Source organism: Dendropsophus ebraccatus, chromosome 15 (assembly GCF_027789765.1).
Source record: "Dendropsophus ebraccatus isolate aDenEbr1 chromosome 15, aDenEbr1.pat, whole genome shotgun sequence".
Lineage (NCBI taxonomy): Eukaryota > Metazoa > Chordata > Amphibia > Anura > Hylidae > Dendropsophus > Dendropsophus ebraccatus.
In genome coordinates, this window is record NC_091468.1 from 66,925,657 (window position 1) to 66,950,863 (window position 25,207).

Genomic DNA, 25,207 nt, shown 5'->3' on the forward strand with positions numbered 1-25,207 from the left:
TAATCACCTATCATGTCCTAGTGACGCCAGGTACTTATAGTACATGCTGGACAGCATGCTCACAGGTAAGACATGTTCATCTATTTATTATGTTCCTATAGTAACAGCATTTACAGCCCGGCTATTCTTAGAATACAAGACGTTCTCACTCATTCTAATAACATATGGTAACGTCCGTGGTCAAACGGTACTAATAAAGGGCAGTAAGGCGGTCCGGGAGGCATTATATCAGAAGGTTATAACAACGAGGCAGACAGCGGTGCCATCAGGACGGTTAAAGAAGCAGTCCACATTATTTTTTTTTATTTGTCTCCCTGCTGCACAAGGGCACACATACTTACCAATAATGATCGGCGTCCTGTGGCGGATCTTTGTTCCGGTCCTGCAGCACCGTTCAAATTCCGCAGGCGGTGAAGTCATATCTCTCTTCTTTCTCCAGGGCTATTGAAGGCCGGAAGTCAGGGTCTCCATTGCATCCGTAGGAGAGCGCTCTTATGGAGATACATTGAAGACTATGACCTCCAGCCTCCATAGCTGCAGCGCTGAGAGGTCACATGGGCGGCGGCGGGATTGAACGGCACTGCAGACCGGACTGAAGAAACTGGACAACGATCGTCATTGGTAAGTATATGTGCCAGCGTGCAGCCGGGGGACAAATAAAAAATATGTGGAAAGCTTCTTTAACAAGCAAGCTGTAAGAATGCACGCACCTACAGTCACACAGCCTCACAGGGAATACTAGTGACTACAAGGATGGGTCCACACTGCGTTTTTGAAGTATTTTTTATTCGTTTTTTGCAAAAAAAAAAAAAAAAAAAAAAAAAAAAAAAAAGATGAAAAGAACTGTGTGCATCCATTTTTCCATTGACTTCCATTCTTTAAAAAAATGATAAAAAGGATCAGAACACATCCTTTTTTTTGTGGTCGACCACATTTTCGTGTATGCTAAAAAAAACCTTACCCTTACCCCTTTTTTTTTCTAATGAAAGGAAATGGAAAAATGGATTAAAACATATGCACACAAATGTATCAGTTTTAATGAAAAAAAAAAAAACAGATAAAAAAAGGAATGCAAAAACGCAGTGGGAACCTAGCCTAACTCACACTCTCTAGGGTTTCTTTTCACTGTTCCATAAGGAAATGGATCTAGGATTTACACAATATAAGCTTTCCAGGTCAGTTCTATGTTACACATAGCTATGGACACTATGGACACATCTTATAACTATAAGGGCCCGTTCACACTGCAGGAGTGGAAACACTGCTGTGGATTTCGCTCAGAATTCCACCTGCCTCAATGCATCAATGTTAAGTACAGGGGCGCCTCTGCTCTCCGCTAAAAGAATTGACATGTTCGTAGTGGAGATTCCGCTCAGCATTTCCGCGGTGTGAACAGGCCCTTAGGCAATTTCATAGCAAGAAGGTATAATACTGACAATATGTCTCAGCCATGATTAGAACTCTAGCCTTTGAAAAATATTGATACCTACTTGTCTGTTTTAGAATGTTTTTGTATTCCCAAAAATTTTACAATTCGGAAACAATGTTTTATTCCCCTCCCTGCTGACAACTAGCTGGGATATGGTCCCTATACAGTCTGACTCTGTCCACTGGGTCCTAAGTAATCACCCCATCTGTAAGTGGTAACGCCCAGTTGCCAATTTATTAAAAACATTTAAATAGGAATGACATAAGACAGGGAGGTAAGAGGAGATCTAGCACGGATATTTTAGGGGGAATACAAGTATTTAAAGTGTCACTGTGGATTGTAAAACTATTGACACATTATAGATCCGTGTCTTAGCCCAGTCCTCTCCAAGCTCGTTATTGATATCGGTCTGAACAATTAGACTTGGACCATCCAAAACTTTAGACAAGTTTTTACAAATGATAGTGACACTTTAAATACAGACCGGATCATTGATGTCAAGTTCTGATTGATGTAAGTTTTAATTAAATTAAAAAAAAAAAAAAAAAGTCATGTCAATGTCTGGAAATCATTATATTCTACCCCAATGCTTCAATTGCAGCTGAAAGCTGGGAACATTCTGTTGGGTTTCAGGAAAGTGGCTGAAATGAGGAAGAAAGCGAAAGCCACAGCCATGTCCCAGAGAGAAGAGACGCGGTCATACCGCCCTTTCATCTCTTACCCTTATATAACAGCACAGCATGGGAGAAAAGAAAAGAAACTCTACCCTGCCACAAAGGGAGAAAGGAGAATACACTACACAAGTGTTACGCCACACCTAGTAATACACAGGTTTATAAAGCAGGTTCTATTTTACTATTACACAATGAACATAAAACATTAACAACCTTATACTACAAATAGTTTTTGAATCACCTGATTACAGAAACTTATACAGATTTGTAAATTACTTCTATTATAAAAGTCTGATAAGTCTTCCAGTACTTATAAGCTTCTGTATGTCCTGCAGGAAGTGGTATTTTCTCTCCAGTCTGACACAGTGCTCTCTGCTGCCACCTCTGTCCATGTCAGGAACTGTCCAGAGCAGGAGAGGTTTTCTATGGGGAAGCAGAGGTGGCAGCAGAGAGCACTGTGTCAGACTGGATTACCCCTTTAAGGCCTGGGCTACACTGTGACTTTAGATCACCAGAAAGCTAATCTCTTATGCTGAGAAAACAACATATGTTTAATAAGGCTGGAAAACCCCTTTAATGCCACTGGTAAGCAGCACTTACGGCTACAACTTGCTGTGACAGTGAGACATTCCATTTTGGCAAATTATTGACTAGACGCTCATATAAAGAAGATGACTTTTAGCCATCAGGGAAACTGCTGTAAACAAGACCCAAGAAAATAAGTTACTTAGAAAATCAAGAAACGTGTCCAAGGGGTCCTAAGCAAGGCGTAAAGTCCTAGATGTCTGACAATAAATGGGGTTAACCCAACAAAACAAGCTGACAGGTGATGGTCCGGCCACTGCGACCCCAATAGATCCTGAGACTAGAGGGCCACTGTCCCCAATGAATGAAGGAATAAATGAAGGAAGGCTTTGATCAATTTTCCACCAAGTTTCTCATCAGTAATAATCATTTTTATGATTCATCATTGATCAGGTTACATAGACGCTGCACTTTATACACAATAGACTGCACGCCTTTCACTTCCCCGACAAGATATGCCATGGAACATAAATATTTACATGGTGTTATAACAATTCTATTATATGTCAGGCGATTTGCATCTCCGTTGTATGTTGCAGACTCAGGTGACAACCAGCAGCTCTATACACAATACAAGGCTGGCTGTACACATGAGACAGCTGACGCATGAACCAACCATTCCTCCTTACCCCATGCCTCCCATACCCATGCAGGCTCAGCTGAGTCTGTGTTCTTAATGGGAAGAGGGGAGTTTGCTGCTGCCAGACACCTCTGATAGCCGCTTATTTCCCCCCCGCGACAAAGGGACTGGTCACTGAAATCCCACAGCACAATCATTCCTTTTCTCCAACTTCTTGACATCTGATGTGAGGGAAACATTGGGAAACCCCCAAACGCCCTGGAGGGCAGGCCCGTGCCTCTAGCACTGATGAGTGAGACAGCTCCAGAATCCAATACAAGACTTTAGTAGCCACAAAGGCAAAAAACACACCAACAGCATATTTCTTGAGAATTTTGCTACCTTAAAGGGGTAGTTTAGTTTTTTCTTTTTAAATGAACTGGTGTCAGAAAATGGAAGAGATTTGTAAATTTCTTCTATTTAAAAAAAATATCTAGTCTTCCACTACTTATCAGCTGCTGTATGTACTGCAGGAAGTGGTGTATTCTTTCAAGTCTGACACAGAGCTCTCTGCTGCCACCTCTGTCCATGTCAGGAACTGCCCAGAGCAGGAGCAAATCCTCATAGAAAACCTCTCCTGCTTTCCAGACTGGAAAGAATACACCACTTCCTGCAGGACATACAGCAGCTGATAAGTACTGGAAGAATTGAGATATTTTTAATAGAAGTAAATTACAAATCTCTGGCACTTTTTGTCACCAGTTAATTTGAAAGAAAACATTTTTTGTGAACTACCCCTTTAACCACATTCCAAATGCAAATGTGGAGAGACATCCCTTGGAACAAACAGATCAAATTGGCTGTAAGGTCCACGGTGGAAAAGGTGTGTAAGCATGCAGATTCAACCTTAAAGGGGCCAGGGAATTGGTGGAGTGAAAACAAAAACATACTCCTAAACAAGTGCACGACCACAAAAGACAGCAAAAACACAAGCACACCTTCCAGGCCGAGCACGCATGAGTATAGGCCAATGATATGAGGGAAAATTGGTGAGCTATGGAAAGCTTAAGGGTATGTTCACACTGAGAAATAAACGAGGAATTTCAAGCGGAATCAACAATTAATTTTACATGTATTCTGCTTGAAATTCCACCTGTTAAATAAGTACACAGCAATGTCTCATTGTGTTCAATGGGATTTCCACTCTGCTGTTTACACAGTGGAATTTCCAACACAGATCTGCTAGAGAAACCCCAAAGAAGTCAATGGGGTTTTGAATTTCCGCATTCCGCGCCTATTCTGCCAAAGCTGGAGAAAAGGAGATTTCAAACAGGAAACTTTCCTCTCCAATTTCTCACCTATTCCTCAGTGTGAACAAACTTACAGATCCGTTTCAATAGGTGTTTTCCTCCCACTTTAATGGATTGTGTGTGCGAAAATATAATTTATATGTCTTCACACAAGGTTAGGCTGGGTTCACACTACGTTTTTGTCATCCGTTTTTTGCAAAAAACTGATGAAAAAAATAATGCATTTGTGTGCATCCGTTTTTCCATTGACTTCCACTATAACAAAAAAAAAACATGGATCCCAACATAATGCACACAAAAGCGTAGTTGACCTCATTTTCGTGTTTACTGATCCTTTTTTTTTTTTTATAATGGAAGTGGGAGTATAATGGGAGTTAATGGAAAAAAAAAAAGATGCACACAAATGCATCTGTTTTTTTGCAAAAAACAAAACGCAATGTGAACCCAGCCTAAGGATCGTCAAGGTTGCGTGCTGACCTCTTGCCACTGAAGAAACTTTGTTGGTATACTTGGATGATTTATAGCTATATCTATCTATTTGCCATAAAATTGGAGGTTGGATCGGAATCTTTAACAAACACCAAGCCAGCAAGCACACTCCCTAGTCTTTCCTGTAATCTAATAAACAGGATAGGCCCGCCATGTCAGAGACCACAAACAAGGGGGATGCTGTTCCTGGGGATGAAGCAGACCCTTCTATCTCATATGGAAGCCCATTTAAAGCAGTATGACGATCACTTCCCTCAGACGGCAGGCGGCTAACAATCATCCCATTCTTTCCAGACTATTATAAATAGGGCTGTACTTATAAATAGTGATCGCTGCATGAGAAAGTAGGGCATCGAGGAATCCCCCATCATGGGAAATAGCAGATGAGATCAATGTGTCTACATTCTAGCTAAATATCTTTGCATCTAAAGGTCGTTCACACTGACAATCAATGGAAATCCAGTTGACACATCCTATACAATTGTATGTAGTCTAGACCCCATTATAACAAGTATACACGGGGCCTTTCTCCGGATAACTGATGAGCTTGTATATATGCAACATACTCTACATGGAAATGTTCCTTCTGCTGTGTTGCCATGAAATCCCTGACAGGCAGCGCTGCTGTGTTGTCATCAGCTTATGAATAAATTATGATCTCAATGGAGGGAGAAACCCCTACAAAAATAAAAGATGAGCAGCTTCCCCAACATGAAACAGCTAGCAATGCAGAATTAATTCTACACAACTGATTCACCATCCGCGTGTGCGTCATCTGCTTAACCCTACCACTATCCTGTGATGGTAAGGATGGTATTCATGATGGCAGCTTCTCCTGCCAAGCTGGCACCCAGGCAGCAGCAAACCCTACATTATACACCATGGCAATATGTAGGATGCCCTGCTGGCATGAAGCACTGACACGCATTACATGCCAATACTCTTCTGCATGACTGCTCCAAGAAGGAGTGTGCAACAAGGAATCCCCATAAAGCCAGGGTTGCTGAGAATCAGGGATAAATGTGAAATGTCAGCCGGGCCGTGAGGTTACAGATGGGAGAGCCGGATACGTGATGTATTCGGATTTCAGCCGGCATCAGGACCCAGGAGTGGCACTACGGAGGCACCAGGACAAGAGAGTTTACTTTATTATTTTCACGCAACCCCCCCGCCTGCCTCAATTTCTTCAGTTTCATGGAACTTCTTTAAAGAGGTTGTCTGGGCAAAATCAACTTTTCCCCTATCCACATGACAAGAGATTGTGGGGGGCACCCTCTGTAACCCCCCGCCGATCTCTGCATCGGGCCCCGGCTTCTGTGATAGGAATACAGCCGCGGGTACAGCATGTGACCCTCTCCTCTATTATTTCCTATGGAACGTCAGAAAGAGCAGAGTATGCCGAAAGAGCGATGTACTGGGATCCCTCCGCCACCTCCATAGGAACGAACAGAGTCGCAGGTCACGTGCCGAACCCACTGCTCTATTCATAATACAGAAGTCGGGGCCCGATACAGAGATCGGACCCCCCTGTGTTCTCTCACTTGTCACCTGTCCAGCGGATAGGGGAAAAGCTGGTTTTGCCCCTGAAAAGCCTCTTTAAAGGGGTACTCCAGCGAAAATCTTTTTCTTTCAAATGAACTGGTTTCAGAAGGTTATACAGATATGTTATTTACTACTGTTTAAAAATCTCCAGTGTTTTAGTACGTATCAGCTGCTGTATGTCCTGCAGGAAGTGGTGTTTTATTTCCAGTCTGACACAGCGCTCTCTGCTGCCACCTCTGTCCATTTTAGGAACTGTCCAGATCAGTAGCAAATCCCCATAAAAAAAAAAAAAAAAAAAAAACAAAAAACCTCTCCTGCTCTGGACAGTTCCTGAAATGAACAGAGGTGGCAGCAGAGAGCACTGTGTCAGACCGAAAATACTACTTAACACTTCCTGCAGGACATACAGCAGCTGATAAAGCACTGAAACACCGGGGGATTTTTGAAGTAAATTACAAATATTTATTATTTTTAATATTTAATATTTATTTATTTTTTAATTTTTTCCCCCCTGAAAACAGTTGATTTGAAAGAAAAAGATTTTCGCTGCAGTACCCCTTTAAACTTCTCTCTGTTTCTTCCTTCTTTTATTACAGATTTCTAAAATCTTCACTAAACTTTGCTGAACTCCCAAATGTGGGGTTACAAGTCTAGTTACAAGTCGGGGTTGCAATGACTCTGAATACCATGTACATACATTATATATAGGTAATATTATCAATCTCATAACTCTTCAGAGCGAGCCCAGTTAGCTCAGCGCAGTAGTCTGGTTTAGTGACGCCATCACAGGCTCAGGAAGCGGACAGTAAAAGCTATGATGTACCAGGATGGTTTACACAGCCACGGGAACCCTGCCATCACTGCATCACTATTACTCCAGTATCCTGGCAGCGCGGCTCCTATGGATTCTCTGCAGTGACATTATGTCCTGTTTATGTACATTACATAAAGACAATAATCTCTACAAACCTGTATAACACCAGCAACTGCAGCCAAAAAGACCAAGCCCTGGCCACATCTATAAATATGCATCTGAAATTACAATGTGCCAGCAACAGATCTATCCCATGTAAATGCCTGACAGCAAGCATCACGCCTTTACTACATTACAGATATGAGCAATGGAGGCCACAGACCAGGGATGGGGAACCTTCGGCCCTCCGGCTGTTGCAAAGCTACAATTCCCATCATGCCTGGACAGCCGTTTTGCAATAGCCGAAGAGCTGAAGGTTCCCCATCCCGAACACTGACCCAGGATCAGTCCTTGACTAACCCTTAGAATATCAGGGAGTCAATAAGCCAACCTTTGCCTCTCTGCAAAACTACAAATCAGACATATAGCTCTGCAACTGCAGTCCACCACACTGACAACCCGTGTTATATGACCTATCACTATAGCTTCCCCTGATGTATATACACTACTGTATGGCTGTTTTATGACCTATCACTATAGCTCCTCCTGATGAATATACAAAATATACTGTACGGCTGATATATGACGTATCACTATAGCTTCCCCTGATGTATATACACTACTGTATGGCTGATATATGACGTATCACTATAGCTCCTTCTACTGTATATACACAATATACTGTATGGCTGATATATGACATATCACTATAGCTCCTCCTGATGAATATACACAATATACTGTACGGCTGATATATGACGTATCACTATAGCTTCCCCTGATGTATATACACTACTGTATGGCTGATATATGACGTATCACTATAGCTCCTTCTACTGTATATACACAATATACTGTATGGCTGATATATGACGTATGGCTATAGCTCCTTCTGCTGTATATACACAATATACTGTATGGCTGATATATGACGTATGGCTATAGCTCCTTCTGCTGTATATACACAATATACTGTATGGCTGATATATGACGTATGGCTATAGCTCTACCTGATGTATATACACAATATACTGTATGGCTGATATATGGCGTATCACTATAGCTCCTTCTGATGTATATACACACACTACTGCAAGGCTGATGTATACTATGTATACAGCATCATGTTCCTAGGCCCATTGTCTAGAAACCTGCGGATGCCCGATATCGGCCACATTGGCATGCGCTGGGGCAGATCCATCAGCATAAACCAATAATGTAATCTTGAGCCGTACACAGGTTTGGGAGCTCACTTTTCAATGGATGAAGGAGAATGGGAGACTATAGGCGTCAAAGTGAGTTGCAGAGTCAGTGCCTGAGAAGTCGGCTGTCTGCGTGAGCAATGCTCAGGACTACAGGCTCAAGACGACAAATGCCAACCTAACTAACACAGCCTGGCAAGGGCAAAAAAACAATGCAAAGCTGGGCACCCCTAGTAAATACAAGGTGTTGGCTACCTGGTTTGCTGCATTTGATCAGGTTTGGCATCAAGTGCTGGATCATTGTGATACAAACCCTCCTGTAGATGAGGGATGGATCCTATTCAGTTAGGAGGGAGAGCTGCAGCTTTATCATGTTAAAAGGGCATAAAACAATAACGGACGTGCCACAGTCACCTGCTCAGGCCCCCCAGATGCCACGCCAATGCTCCACGTCTTCCAGGTTCTGTCCTCCTGAGCCTACAAGACCCACCTGCTCGGCCCATCAAGGTCTGAGGCTAGACGGGTACATCCTGTGAGAACAGGGCGATACACAACCTGGACACAGCAGAGGACGGGGAGACACTGCAGCACCTACAAGGGACCAGAGGGCGGCATAACATGGGTATTATGATACAGCCCCTAGTCTAAAAATAAATTATTGCTGTGACCAAGATTAACGGGATATTCCACTTACTTTTGATATGTTGTTGCCCATGGTGAGACAAATCCTTCCATGCTTGTTATTATCTATTCAGTCTCCTTCCCCCAGTTCTGAGATGCTGCTTTCTGCTTGAGCTTTTCACTCCCCCCCCCCCCCCCTTCTGAGAGGCTGATGTAAACATGTCCCCAAGCTTCTTTGTAAAGTCAGGAGGATTAATCATAATGAGTTCATCAGCAACCTGTCCTCAGATTAACCCTCCCAGTATTACAAAGAAGCTATAATGTTGCAGATAAAGCCTGCCAGGGACATATTTAAATCAGCCGTCTAAGATGGGAGGACGGAGGAGGGGGAGACAGAGAGAAACAGGACGATTATCGTGAGAAAAATCGTTAAATTGTTCGAATTTAAACGATAATCGTTCTGTGTAATTGCAGGCAACGTTTCCAAAATCGTTCGTATGGTCGTTGATTTAGATCTGAACCTAAAATTATTGCTAATGGTTCGCTGTAATTCCACGTTGGTTCAAGTTCCACGTTTTTTCACTAATCGTTCACTGTAGCTGCACATTGTTCATTGTTTTTCTGGGATCAGAAGGAATAAACAATCATAGTAACGATCCTAATAACGATTATCGCTCTGCGTAATATGGTGAACGAGTTCAGCTTAACGATAAACAATCCCGTTTGCGATCGCTTATCGTTAAAAAAAAAAGGCTCAGTGTAATAGGACCCTCACACACAGATTTTTGTGTCTTCAGCAGAAAGCAGCAGTTGAAAACTGGGGGAAGGAGACTGAATAGAAAATAAGTATGGAAGGAATTGTTGGTCTCATCATGGGCAGCAACATATCAAAAGTTATGTTAAAGTGAAATATCCTTTTAAACTTTATTAATAAAAAAAAAAAAACCTCCCCTGGGACTCTCAGCATTCATGTGCGAGGAGTGAGCAGGATTCCCCTGACCCTTTACTTGAAAGTGCAATCACAGTGATATTCACTACATAGGATCTGGGCATGAGATATAGGAGCCCAATGCAAACCCCTCGTCACCCAGCTCTATACATCCCCCTATACACACAAGGCATGACGACATACACATATAATCGAGAGGGTATTTACCAGCTGCACCACACACACACCAAACCAGTGCCCTCAGTACATGTATGAGCTGTCATGTGAGCGCCCCAGAGCTGACAGCCTGTACATGTGTGCCGCCACAGCCTGGACGCTACACATGCATCTGCCCCCATAGCCAGTTCACTATACCAATACGAGGCCTGTGCACCATAGCTCCCACCTCTATACACTATATAAACACCCATAGCCCTCAGCCTGTATACACCGTGTGCGAGCCCCTTAGCCCGTGGTGTTACCTGCAGCTCAGCCCCTCAGCCTGTATACAGTATATGAGCCCCTCAGCCTGTATACAGTATATGAGCCCCTCAGCCTGTACTATACAGTATATGAGCCCCTCAGCCTGTACTATACAGTATATGAGCCCCTCAGCCTGTACTATACAGTATATGAGCCCCTCAGCCTGTACTATACAGTATATGAGCCCCTCAGCCTGTACTATACAGTATATGAGCCCCTCAGCCTGTACTATACAGTATATCAGCCCCTCAGCCTGTACTATACAGTATATCAGCCCCTCAGCCTGTACTATACAGTATATCAGCCCCTCAGCCTGTACTATACAGTATATCAGCCCCTCAGCCTGTACTATACAGTATATCAGCCCCTCAGCCTGTACTATACAGTATATCAGCCCCTCAGCCTGTACTATACAGTATATCAGCCCCTCAGCCTGTATACAGTATACCCCCCTCCCCCTCAGTGACCGATCCCGTGGTGTTACCTGCAGCTTGGCCCCTCAGTATACAGTATATGAGCCCTTCACCCTGTATACAGTATATCAGCCCCTCACCCTGTATACAGTATATCAGCCCCTCACCCTGTATACAGTATATCAGCCCCTCACCCTGTATACAGTATATCAGCCCCTCACCCTGTATACAGTATATCAGCCCCTCACCCTGTATACAGTATATCAGCCCCTCACCCTGTATACAGTATATCAGCCCCTCACCCTGTATACCGTATATCAGCCCCTCACCCTGTATACCGTATACTCTCCCTCACCCTGTATACAGTATACTCCCCCTCTGTGGTGTTACCTGCAGCTCAGCCCCTCACCCTGTATACAGTATATCAGCCCCTCACCCTGTATACCGTATATCAGCCCCTCACCCTGTATACCGTATACTCTCCCTCACCCTGTATACAGTATACTCCCCCTCTGTGGTGTTACCTGCAGTTCAGCCCCTCACCCTGTATACAGTATACTCCCCCTCAGTGACAGACCCCGTGTTACCTGCAGCTCGGCCCCTCACCCTGTATACAGTATATATCAGCCCCTCACCCTGTATACAGTATACTCCCCCTCACAGAGCCCATGGTGTTACCTGCAGCTCGGCCCCTCAGTATACAGTATATGAGCCCCTCACCCTGTATACAGTATATGAGCCCCTCACCCTGTATACAGTATATGAGCCCCTCACCCTGTATACAGTATATGAGCCCCTCACCCTGTATACAGTATATCAGCCCCTCACCCTGTATACAGTATATCAGCCCCTCACCCTGTATACAGTATATCAGCCCCTCACCCTGTATACAGTATATCAGCCCCTCACCCTGTATACAGTATATCAGCCCCTCACCCTGTATACAGTATATCAGCCCCTCACCCTGTATACAGTATATCAGCCCCTCACCCTGTATACAGTATATCAGCCCCTCACCCTGTATACAGTATATCAGCCCCTCACCCTGTATACAGTATATCAGCCCCTCACCCTGTATACCGTATATGAGCCCCTCACCCTGTATACCGTATACCCCCCTCCGTGATGTTACCTGCAGCTCGGCCCCTCACCCTGTATACAGTATATATCAGCCCCTCACCCTGTATACCGTATACCCCCCTCCGTGATGTTACCTGCAGCTCGGCCCCTCACCCTGTATACAGTATATATCAGCCCCTCACCCTGTATACAGTATATATCAGCCCCTCACCCTGTATACCGTATACCCCCCTCCGTGATGTTACCTGCAGCTCGGCCCCTCACCCTGTATACAGTATATCAGCCCCTCCGTGGTGTTACCTGCAGCTCGGCCCCTCACCCTGTATACAGTATACTCCCCCTCACCCTGTATACAGTATATATCAGCCCCTCCGTGATGTTACCTGCAGCTCGGCCCCTCACCCTGTATACAGTATATATCAGCCCCTCACCCTGTATACAGTATATCAGCCCCTCACCCTGTATACAGTATATCAGCCCCTCACCCTGTATACAGTATATCAGCCCCTCACCCTGTATACAGTATATCAGCCCCTCACCCTGTATACAGTATATCAGCCCCTCACCCTGTATACAGTATATGAGCCCCTCACCCTGTATACCGTATACCCCCCTCCGTGATGTTACCTGCAGCTCGGCCCCTCACCCTGTATACAGTATATATCAGCCCCTCACCCTGTATACCGTATACCCCCCTCCGTGATGTTCCCTGCAGCTCGGCCCCTCACCCTGTATACAGTATATATCAGCCCCTCACCCTGTATACAGTATATATCAGCCCCTCACCCTGTATACCGTATACCCCCCTCCGTGGTGTTACCTGCAGCTCGGCCCCTCACCCTGTATACAGTATACTCCCCCTCACCCTGTATACAGTATATATCAGCCCCTCCGTGATGTTACCTGCAGCTCGGCCCCTCACCCTGTATACAGTATATATCAGCCCCTCACCCTGTATACAGTATATCAGCCCCTCACCCTGTATACAGTATATCAGCCCCTCTGTGATGTTACCTGCAGCTCGGCCCCTCACCCTGTATACAGTATATCAGCCCCTCACCCTGTATACAGTATATATCAGCCCCTCACCCTGTATACAGTATATATCAGCCCCTCCGTGGTGTTACCTGCAGCTCGGCCCCTCACCCTGTATACAGTATATATCGGCCCCTCACCCTGTATACAGTATATCAGCCCCTCCGTGATGTTACCTGCAGCTCGGCCCCTCACCCTGTATACAGTATATATCAGCCCCTCACCCTGTATACCCCCCTCCGTGATGTTACCTGCAGCTCGGCCCCTCACCCTGTATACAGTATATATCGGCCCCTCACCCTGTATACAGTATATCAGCCCCTCCGTGATGTTACCTGCAGCTCGGCCCCTCACCCTGTATACAGTATATATCAGCCCCTCACCCTGTATACAGTATATATCAGCCCCTCACCCTGTATACAGTATATATCAGCCCCTCACCCTGTATACAGTATATATCAGCCCCTCACCCTGTATACAGTATATATCAGCCCCTCACCCTGTATACAGTATATATCAGCCCCTCACCCTGTATACAGTATATATCAGCCCCTCACCCTGTATACAGTATATATCAGCCCCTCACCCTGTATACAGTATATCAGCCCCTCACCCTGTATACAGTATATCAGCCCCTCCGTGATGTTACCTGCAGCTCGGCCCCTCACCCTGTATACAGTATATATCAGCCCCTCACCCTGTATACAGTATATCAGCCCCTCACCCTGTATACAGTATATCAGCCCCTCACCCTGTATACCGTATACCCCCCTCCGTGATGTTACCTGCAGCTCGGCCCCTCACCCTGTATACAGTATATATCAGCCCCTCACCCTGTATACAGTATATATCAGCCCCTCACCCTGTATACCGTATACCCCCCTCCGTGATGTTACCTGCAGCTCGGCCCCTCACCCTGTATACAGTATATATCAGCCCCTCACCCTGTATACAGTATATCAGCCCCTCACCCTGTATACAGTATATCAGCCCCTCACCCTGTATACAGTATATATCAGCCCCTCACCCTGTATACCGTATACCCCCCTCCGTGGTGTTACCTGCAGCTCGGCCCCTCACCCTGTATACAGTATATATCAGCCCCTCACCCTGTATACAGTATATCAGCCCCTCACCCTGTATACAGTATACCCCCCTCCGTGATGTTACCTGCAGCTCGGCCCCTCACCCTGTATACAGTATATATCAGCCCCTCCGTGATGTTACCTGCAGCTCGGCCCGCTCCACCTCCCATTGCGCTCTCTCCACCTCGAAGCGGGCCCACTCGTGCTGTAAGAAGTGCAGGATGCCGGGGATGCTGTACTGGGCCCGGCCCGCCGCCCCGGTGCCGCCTCCTCCCGCTCCGCCAGCCGCTGAGGCCGCATCTCCAGCCCCGGCCTCGAAGCCTTTCCCGGGCCCCGCACCGGACAGCAGCGAATTGTTATTGTTGTTGAAGAAGACGCCGGGCCCCGCCTGCTCGTCCATGGCCGCCCTCGCAGCAGGGGCCGCGGTTACCACCGAGCGGCCGCCACCGATCCCTACAGAGGAGACTGAGGAGCCGCCGGCAGCAGGAGGAGGGACGGGCGCTCACACAGGCGGTAACGCTGCGACTCCGCACTGGCCGCCTCACGTCACATAGGTCCCGTCCGCCGCCGTTCTGCACCCAACACCCGGGCTCCGCTGCCGCCCACACTCGAAGGAAGAGAAGCGGCTGCCTGGGCGGGTCTCCTGCCTCTCTGACAGCGGCGCCGTGACGTCACGTACGACCACAAGCCGTAAGGTTCGGCACCGCCCTTAGCGCCGATTCTTCCTGGTTAGTTTTTTTTTATTTCACAAAACTTTATTAACAAATGTAACTGTACACAATTTACAAAATGACAGACTACCCTGGGTGGTCAGACCTCACTGTCATGAGGATGGCTCCAATGCCCACTTTGATGCCAGCTTCTACCCCCATAGCTTTGGTTCTTCTAGGTGTGATATGGGGCATCCCTCTCTGTGTGTTGGCAGTGTGACAACAGTGGACGAAAGTCAATTTTTTTTTATAACGGCCGTTGTTTGCCATTAAATGTCGTCCATCAGCTTAATTTCAACTGTGTTTGAACATAGCCTTTCTGTGTTTTTGGGTTGCAAAATATTGAGCAAAAATACTGTGGGGAACATAGCCATAAAGGACAATTTTTGCAGAAATTGCGGCATTGCGATCCTCTCCCCGGCTGGCGGCTCAGTCAATATTCATAATGGAAGTCTATGGGAAATTATTGACGGGCTGCGTGAGACCCGCTCTGATCAATAACTTTTGACATGTCAATTCTTTGAGCGGAGAGCAGATAGCAGGCAGGATTCGGTGGCGAGTCCGCACGCAGGGGTTCCGCACAGAATTTCCGTAGTATGAAAAGGCCCTTACTGTATTTTTCTTTTCAGTATTTGTTTCATGATATATATTGTAGCATAAAGCAGCAATCCTGGCACTTTTTTGTTTTTTTCGCTTACACTGTTCACTTTTGTTATATTTGACTAGATTGAACAATTACGCATGGTACGATATATATAATTATTTACTTTTTATGCATTTTATATATAAAATGATTAAGGGGGTGATTTAAACTTTTCAATTTACATTGGGCGAGTGACTGAGGAACACAGAGCACTGGAGGGACACTGAGCATCCCTCTGCCATCGTCGGATCGTGACATCATCGTGTTATCCAGGAAGTGACATCACCATGTTATCCAGGAAGTGATATCACCATGTTATCCAGGAAGTGACATCACCATGTTATCCAGGAAGTGACATCCCCATGTTATCCAGGAAGTGACATCACCATGTTATCCAGGAAGTGACATCACCATGTTATCCAGGAAGTGACATCACCATGTTATCCAGGAAGTGACATCACCATGTTATCCAGGAAGTGACATCACCATGTTATCCAGGAAGTGACATCACCATGTTATCCAGGAAGTGAAGCCTTGATGCAGTAGTAAGTGCAGGAAAAAAAACACTTTATGTGCATTTCCCGTAATAAGTGTATATTGGGGATTTGTATAACTTTTGGGGACAATACAATAATAAAAATTTTCGCTGGACTTTTCCTTTAAGTCTCCCTTGGGCACTATTAGCAGCAATCATTGGATTGCATATACTGGTCCATGCGGTGCCAGTTGTATAATGAACTTATACTTGCACTAATATTGTAATCACTTACATTTATCATCCAGGAGATGGTGTGGAGTTAGCGTAGGGACCCGTGTGAACCAAGGGACCTGCACGTGGTACACAGGGCTATTATGGTTTGATCAAATTATATACAGACACCTTGGTGTTGTTTTTTAAATAGGCTTAGCGGCATTAGTATCAGCCATAGATGGGATGTGCAGCTGTTCCTTTGTCTCCATGTCGTGTTTTACATTTATCATCAATACAGTCAAGCAAATAAAGTTGTACTTGGTTCCTCCATCTCCTTGGCATGTTGTTGTTTTTTAGGCTATGAGTGTACTATACCAGATGAAACTGAGTTACTTCATTACTGGTCAATTGTTAAGCAAGTAGTTTGTAACAATTTAAAAAAAGGTACAACACAAGAGAAAGAAATGCCGTAGGTGTTCAAATCCATTTTATTTTCAGATTTTGGAGATTTATTTCACCTTCAGCAAACAATGTTCCCTCTAAGCTCCGGCCACTGTTGAGCGGAATGACAAGTGAGCTGAGCAATGTTCAAGCAAAGTTGGGCAAACCAAAAACCTAACACAGGAAAGTCGGTACCATAGTCTAATGTAAGATAGTGGAACAGGTAGGGGGACATTTATTAAGTCCGGCGTTTTCTGCACCAGACTTAAAAATGTCCCCGCAGCGCCGACACTACGGAGATTTATGTTGAGGCGGACTGCCTCTACATAAATCCTGTGCGCACCAGTGCTCGCATCAGGAAACCTACGCCAGGTCAGAGCTGGAGTAGGTTTCCTGACTATTTTTTGCCGTACAAAATGTTGTATAGCGCGGACTTTGACTCCGCACCTCAAGTTCTGCCCCTCCACACCCCCGCCCCCCTGGCGTACCAGGTGGAAAGTGGCCAGATGCAAATATTTTATTCACAAAATGGCCATTTGCGAATAAATTTATTTGCATCTGGCCATTTTACGCTTTTTTCACTTGATAAATGTCCCCCTTAGTGTACATTCACATGGATATCGGTTACAGATTTGATGTAATAGTTAGAAATTTAATTATATTGGTTTACACAGCATCAGATATGTGCAGTTACATCCAGTGACTCACGTGGGGCGTCTTCTCTGATCAGTCGTTTATTTTTCCTTTCCAACCAGGCCAGGCTTTCTCAAAGACTTCTCCTGGCCACAAATCCTCTATCCAGAATCTGCTAGAGAAACATTTCAGGTTCCTTGCTCCAGAACATACAGTAAATAAGCCCCTCTGTGCCCCTATATAGCTTTAAGGTCCCCCCTTCAGGATGCCAATAGTATTATTGTTAACTCCTCCATTGCCAAGATGCCCCTAGTAATGTATATAATCCCTCCACTGCCAGGATGTCCCTAGTATTTTAAATAACCCCCTGCTCATTCCAGGATGCCTCTAGTATTGTAATTAACCCCCTCCAGGATGCCCCTAGTATTGTAGTCAACCACTGCCCCCTCCAGAATGCCCCTAGTATAGTTAACCCCTGCCCCCTTCAGGATGCCCCTAGTATAACTCATCCCCCGTATGCCCCCAGTATAACTCCCCTCCTCCCACTTGGATGCCCCCAGTATAACCTCCCTCCTTCCCCTTGGATGCCCCAGTATAACTCCCCTTCTCCCCTTGGATGCCCCCAGTATAACTCCTCTCCTCCCCTTGGATGCCCCCAGTATAGCTCCTCTCCTCCCCCTTGGATGCCCCCAGTATAACCTCCCTCGTTCCCCTTGGATGCCCCCAGTATAACTCCCCTCCTCCCCCTTGGATGCCCCCAGTATAACCCCCCTCCTTCCCCTTGGATGCCCCCAGTATAACCCCCCTTGTTCCCCTTGGATGCCCCCAGTATAACTCCCCTCCTCCCCCTTGGATGCCCCCAGTATAACCCCCCTCCTTCCCATTGGATGCCCCCAGTATAACCCCCCTCGTTCCCCTTGGATGCCCCCAGTATAACTCCCCTCCTCCCCCTTGGATGCCCCCAGTATAACCCCCCTCGTTCCCCTTGGATGCCCCCAGTATAACTCCCCTCCTCCCCCCTTGGATGCCCCCAGTATAACCGCCATCGTTCCCCTTGGATGCCCCCAGTATAACTCCCCTCCTCCCCCTCTTAGATGTATATTAAATGACGTATTGCCACTCACTTTACATTTAGGGGGGCAAAATGTTGTGGGTTCACACCTGCTTTTGTCTCATCCATGAACGGATCTGTCCTATGAAATGAATGTAGAATCACAGACTTATGAACAAACAGACTGCAAAACTATCATTTTTTTCCTTGGCATCCACTTGCATAAGGGCCCTATTACAAAGGGCGATTATCGTGCAGATCAACGATCGTAACTGAGGACTATCATATGGGGAACGATTTCAGGTGAGCGATAAACAATCTCGTTTGCAATCATTTACTGTTAATTGTTAAAAATCGCTTTGTCTAGGACCCTGACTGTTTTTTTTTCTTCCCGCTTTCTCATGTTTTCTGTGCATGCTCAACGAAAAAAGTGATGACGACGGATAACTTGCAAACAGACATGAACAGAGCACCCCCTCCCCGGCACTCTGCCAAAAATCACCCCAGCTTGGAATTCTCCTTTAAGAGATCATAGTGTTGTCCCTCATTGGCATATAGGGTGCCAATAAAAATGGAAAGGGGGAGGGGGTCCACATGGTTGGTGATGGCGTAGGCCCCCTTTACCATTATATCTATAAACACATGAAGGACCATGCTTTGGTCACCCATCCTAAATAATTTATTTATTTTTTGCATGTTGCATTTTGAACTTGCTTCGCGACACATACTTAATACTTTGCAGAAAGTTCTTGACCCCCCCCCGTGTTTATATCTCACAACGTTCATGAATGAATACTTCGCATGCCTCTCATACCCTTCTCTGTTTTGTTTCATAAAATAGCAAATATGCATATCTAGAATTTGTTGTGGACGGATCACGTGGAATTTGAGGGAGAGAATACAAACGGGTGTCTGAACGATCGCAGATAAATCCCAGCTGGACTTGTCGAGATTTAGTGTTTTTTGCCTATTTTTCCATACCAGGAATGTATCCAAAATAGGGAAAAGTTTACAGAAGGGCTGATACAATATAAAATGTACATACAAAGTGATTCATAGTTCCCAACACTTGTATTCTTTTTCCAGGGACACTTTAGCGTTGACTCGGGGTGTGGCTTATTGTGGGTGTGGTCTTGTGGGGTGTGTGGCTGTAGGTGTGGTTTATGCAGAGTGGCTTTTTACCAGTGTTTTTTGTTTTGTTTTGTTTTTCCAGTCATGACAACACAAAAGGAGCAGGTCCCCAGGATATTACACACCCCACTAACAGGTCCCTAGTATATTACACACCCCACTATCAGGTCCCCGGCATATTATACACCTCACTATCAGGTCCCCAGTATATAAACCCCACTATCAGGTCCCCAGTATATTATACACTCCACTATCAGGACCCCATTAAATTATACACTCCACTATCAGGTCCCCAGTATATTATACACCCCACTATCAGGTCTCCAGTATATTATACACTCCACTTTTAGATCCCCAGTATATTATACACTCCACTATTAGATCCCCGGCATATTATACACCCCATTATCAAATCCCCAGTATATTATACACTCCACTATCAGGTACCCAGCATATTATATCCCCCATGTTTAGGTCCCCAGTATTTTACACACCCTACTATCAGGTCCCCAGTATATTATACACTCCACTATTAGATCCCCAGTATATTATACACTCCACTATTAGATCCCCAGCATATTATACACCCCACTATCAGATCCCTAGTTTATTATACATTCCACTATCAGGTCCCCAGTATATTATACACCCCACAATCAGGTCCCCAGTATATTATACACCCCACAATCAGGTCCCCAGTATATTTTACACCCCACTATCAGGTCCCCAGTATATTATACAGCCCACAATAAGGTCCCCAGTATATTTTACACCCCACTATCAGGTCCCCAGTATATTTTACACCCCACTATCAGGTCCCCAGTATATTTTACACTCCAGTATCAGATCTCCAGTATATTATACACCCCACTATCAGATCCCCAGTATGTTATACACACCACTATTAGGTCCCCAGTATATTATACACTCCAATATCAGATCTCCAAGATATTATACACTCCAGTACCAGGCCCCCAATATATTATACACCCCAGTATAAGACCACAAAATGGTGAAAATACTTTTTGTTATTATATTAATAGGCTGTTTGATGCACTGGTGCAGTACTAGAGCCTTAGTGCACTGATCTCCCACCTGCCTCTGCAGTGATAAGAAGCCAAAGTGATGTTACTGTAAAGACTTGCATGAATATTCATGAAGAGAGAGGGATCGGTTGGTGGAATTGATACACCGAGAGCTGATCAAATGATGAAAGTACACCAGCATATCTAAAAATAATCAATGTGTAGTAATGTCCCAAATTCCAGACCTCAACCCAATTGAAGGGCCTTAAAGGGGTACTCCAGCATATTTTTTTTTCCTTTCAAATCAACTGGTTTCAGAAAGTCATACAGATTTGTAATTTACTTTTATTAAAAAATAAGTCCTCTACTTCTTAATAGCTGCTGTATTTAATGCAGAAAGTGGGGTATTCTTTTCAGTCTGACACAGTGCTCTCTGCCGCCACCTCTGTCCATGTCAGGAACTGTAGTAGCAAATCCCCATAGAAAACCTCTACTACTCTGCGAAGTTCCTCTCATGGACAGAGGTGACAGCAGAGAGCACTGTGTCACACTGGAAAGAATACACCACTTCCTGCAGGACAAACAGCAGCTGATAAGTTCTAAAAGACGTAAGATTTTTTTTTAAATAAAAGTAAATGACACTTCTATACAACTTTCTGACAGCACTTATGTCCAAAAACCTCACCCAGATTGTAAAGAAGAGTGGGACAAAGTGAAGTGACTGATAGTCATACAGAAAACCATCATTTGCTGCTAAAGGTCAAAGACATACACCTGATCCAGCTCACCTCCTGGCACCTGGAAGGGCGAACATACATGCTTAAAATCAGCTCAAAACACAATGCTAGAAAATGGGGTATGTCGACCAAACACCAACTTACATGTCATGTGACTAAAGTCAGCTGACCGACTTAAACCTGCGTATTTCAATTCAGAAAACATTCTAAAAACATTGCTAGATAGAGACAAAGAAGGCGTACAGATGTATGGTCTCCCATGCTGGTTAGAATTATGTGCATGTCCTGTATTATTACTGATATTTTTGACTTGAAGACTGTCTCTCTTTCCTCATGGCGGTATTGTTCTAATTCCTTTACTTTGATGGAACACATTATAATGCCGCCATAGCTTGACTGATATACTGCTTCTAAGATCTAATGAACGCCTGGTTGCCAGGAAACACAAGGTCGCTATCAAAGGCTGTTTCTCTGAAATAAGCGTTCTCATCCACATTTTTTTGTTCTGTAAATGTGCCAATATCTCCAACAGTTTCTGAAAACGAGCATCAATCATGCACAGATCATTTTAAAAATCAAAGTTTCTTAAAGGAAAGCTCAAGCTAAATATTTAGTTTTTTTCTTTCAAATCAACTGGTGTCTGAAAGTTATATAGATATGTAATTTCCTACTATTTAAAAATCTTCAACTTTCCAGTACTTATCAGCTGCTGTATGTCCTACAGGAAGTAGTATATTGTTTCCAGTCTGACACAGTGCTCTCTGCTGCCACCTCTGTCCATGTCAGGAACTGTCCAGAGCAGCAGCAAATCTCCATGGAAAACCTCTCCTGCTCTGGACAGTTCCTGACATGGACAGAGGTGGCAGCAGAGAGCACTGTGTCAGACTGGAAAGAATACACCACTTCCTGCAGGACATACAGCAGTTGATAAGTACTGTAAGTCTGGAGATTTCTAAAGCGACTCTGTACCCACAATCTGGCCGCCCAAACCCCTTTTATTGTTAGATAGCTGCTTTTAATCCAAGATTTGTCCTGCGGTCCCTTTCGGCAGGTGATGCAGTTATTGTCCTAAAAAACATTGTCCTTTCAAACTTGCAGCCCTGTGTCAAATTGGTGTGTCCTAGATTGACTGTTCCCTAGGCCTGCAACGCCTCTCAGTCCTCCTCATCATTAGGAACACCCTTAGAAGGATTTCTCCTATTCATCACTTGTCTAAACACTGCACAGGTGCCCTAATGATCCAAAACATGTGCAGTGTTCAGACAAGTAATAAATAAGAGAAATCCTGCCCGGGACATTCCTAATGATGAAGAGAGCAGGGAGGTGGGACGGACGGGCGTCGCAGGCCTAGGGCACAGGCCACGCCAATTTGGCACTGGCTGCAAGTTTAAAAGTTGTTTTTTAGGACAATAACTGCATCACCTGCCGAACGGACCCCAGGACAGATCTTGGATTAAAGGCAGCTATCTGAAGGTTGAGGGGTTTGGGGGGGATTGTGGGTACAGAGTCACTTTATATACAAGTAAATTACAAATCTATATAACTGTCTGACTCCAGCTAATGTGAAATAAAAAAAATTAATTGATGGAGTTCCCCTTTAATGGCTTGTGTATGGAGCAATTGTTTGTACAAATTATCCAGTATATGATTGTTCAGTTGACCATAAGTGATTATCTCATATGAATGACCTCATGCAAGAGAGCAATGCCAATCAGCTAATGACAAAGATAGCCCTGATCGTAAGGCTGTGTAGGTGCTTCTGTGATCAATACTCAAGAAGAAGAAAATTGAAATTGTAAGTAACAGTGCTGAAAGAGAACCCAAAGCCTCTCCTGACTTGTGGGATGTAGTAAATCCATGTATTCCCTGTGCAATCACAGCTCTGGACATCTCTTCTTAGGGGTTGTGCCATTTCTCCATTATGATTACTACAAATGTATGACCAAATAGCCAACTGGGTGTTACCAGTCAGAGGCGTGTCCCCTCACTATCCAATCAGTGCAGGGACACGCCCCCAACTGACCACTTGGCAACACTTATTTCTAGCACAGATCATTCACTGGTTATTTGTCAGCATATCAATGAGTTCCATCTACAGTATTACGGCTGAGGGGTCTTTTTTTTTTTTTTTTTAGATATTTTATCCTCCTAAACTTGTAAACTTGGACTAGAAAAATCACAATACAATCATTTACAATTGATATTTATGCAATTTTTTTGTTGCAGATGTATTTTTATACTTATATTTATTTACTTATTTATTTATTTATATTATTATTTATTTTAATATGTGACACAGCCCCTCTGCTGCCACCAAAGGCTGTGTCAGGTACTGCAGGGTTGCACAAGTCTTTGACCCAGCACAGTGACATATAGCTAGAGCTGCGACACTGAGCATCCTTCTGTGTCCCATCTAATGCCTGTTACACTTGGGGAAGCGGCAGCCTGGCAGTGATTGACAGCTATCTGTCTGCTTGACTGTGCGGTGGCTGAAATGCTTCTGACACAGGCTTCTTTCCCAAGACTAATGTCTATTCTAATGCTAACGTGCCGCATAGCAGGCATTAGGGGAGGCTTAGTATTGATTACAGCGCATTTAGCAGGGTTAACAATATGCAACTGTGCCAGGAGTAATTAAAGGGGTAGTCCAATATAACATCACTTGTCCCCTATCCACAGTATAGGGGACAAGTGAGAGATCACTGGGGGGGTCCAACCTCTGTACCCCCTGCGGATCTCTGTATCGCCTCTATGTTATGAATACAGCAGCAGAAATGGCCATTCTCTATAGAGGCATCGGAGTACAGAATTCGGCTCTTTTCAATGGCTCCATTGGAATGAATAGAGTTGCGGGTCACGTGCCATACCCGTGGCTCTATTCAAAACAAAGGAGCCCTGGGTGACAAAGGTCGGACCCCCGTGATCTTACTTGTCCCCTATTCTGTGGATAGAAGACAAGGTATTTTATCATGGAATACCCAGTTAAAGGGTCACTCCACTCAAACGTAACTTCTGATATGTTGCTGCCCATGGTGAGACTAACAATTCATTCCATAATTGTTATTATCTATTCAGTCTCCTTCCCCAAGTTTTGGTCTGCTTTCTGCTGAAGACATAAAAATCTGTGTGTGAGCTTTTCTCTCTGTCTCCCCCTCCTCCCCCCACCCTTCTGAGACGGCTGATGTAAACAAGTCCCTAGCTGCAACTTTGTAATGCCCGGTGGGTTAATCACAATGAATTAATCAGCAACTTTACCTCAGTTTATCCTTCCCAGCATAACTAGGAAATACTGAGCAGCGGGACGTGGCTTCATGAAAATAGTGACGTCAGGGGATAGTGGTTATTCTTATTTATTTATGTTATTGGATATAATGCCTTAGTTGATAGGCTTGCCTCGTGCTAGACAGCTACAAGGGCACATGGTGACACCCAGGGCATACCGTATACTTGCCGTTTTCTGCTGCCTCACATGATGACTCATTGCCGCCTGGAATATCTGTAAAGAATAGCGGGTGGGAGTTGAGTATGTGTAGGAGTACCTGACAACCACTGCAGCTCTCTACATTAAGCACTGACTAAATTCATTTGTGAGAGTATTCTCATTACCTAAACTTTTACTGCATGATGGAAAATGCAAAAGACAGCAATTTTGTAAACACAGCGGTACCTTGGTTTAAGAGTAACTCAGATTAAGAGCGTTTTGCAAGAAGAGCTCACAGTTTTTCAAAACTATAACTTGGTGTAAGAGCATTGCTTTGGTTTAAGAGCTCCCTGTACTGAGTGGGAGGGGAGTGGTG

At 44.7% G+C, this 25,207-nt stretch overlaps 1 protein-coding gene across 1 annotated transcript in view; it reads right to left on the reverse strand.

The window, feature by feature from the left end:
• The window catches only part of STRN (striatin), an 80,298-nt gene extending 65,276 nt beyond the window's left edge, over positions 1–15,022 (reverse strand). The window contains exon 1 of the mRNA XM_069954143.1: positions 14,491–15,022. Coding sequence (XP_069810244.1) covers positions 14,491–14,748 — 258 coding nt within the window. The 5' untranslated portion in view covers positions 14,749–15,022. The remainder of the gene's footprint in view (positions 1–14,490) is intronic.
• Positions 15,023–25,207: the final 10,185 nt, after the last annotated feature.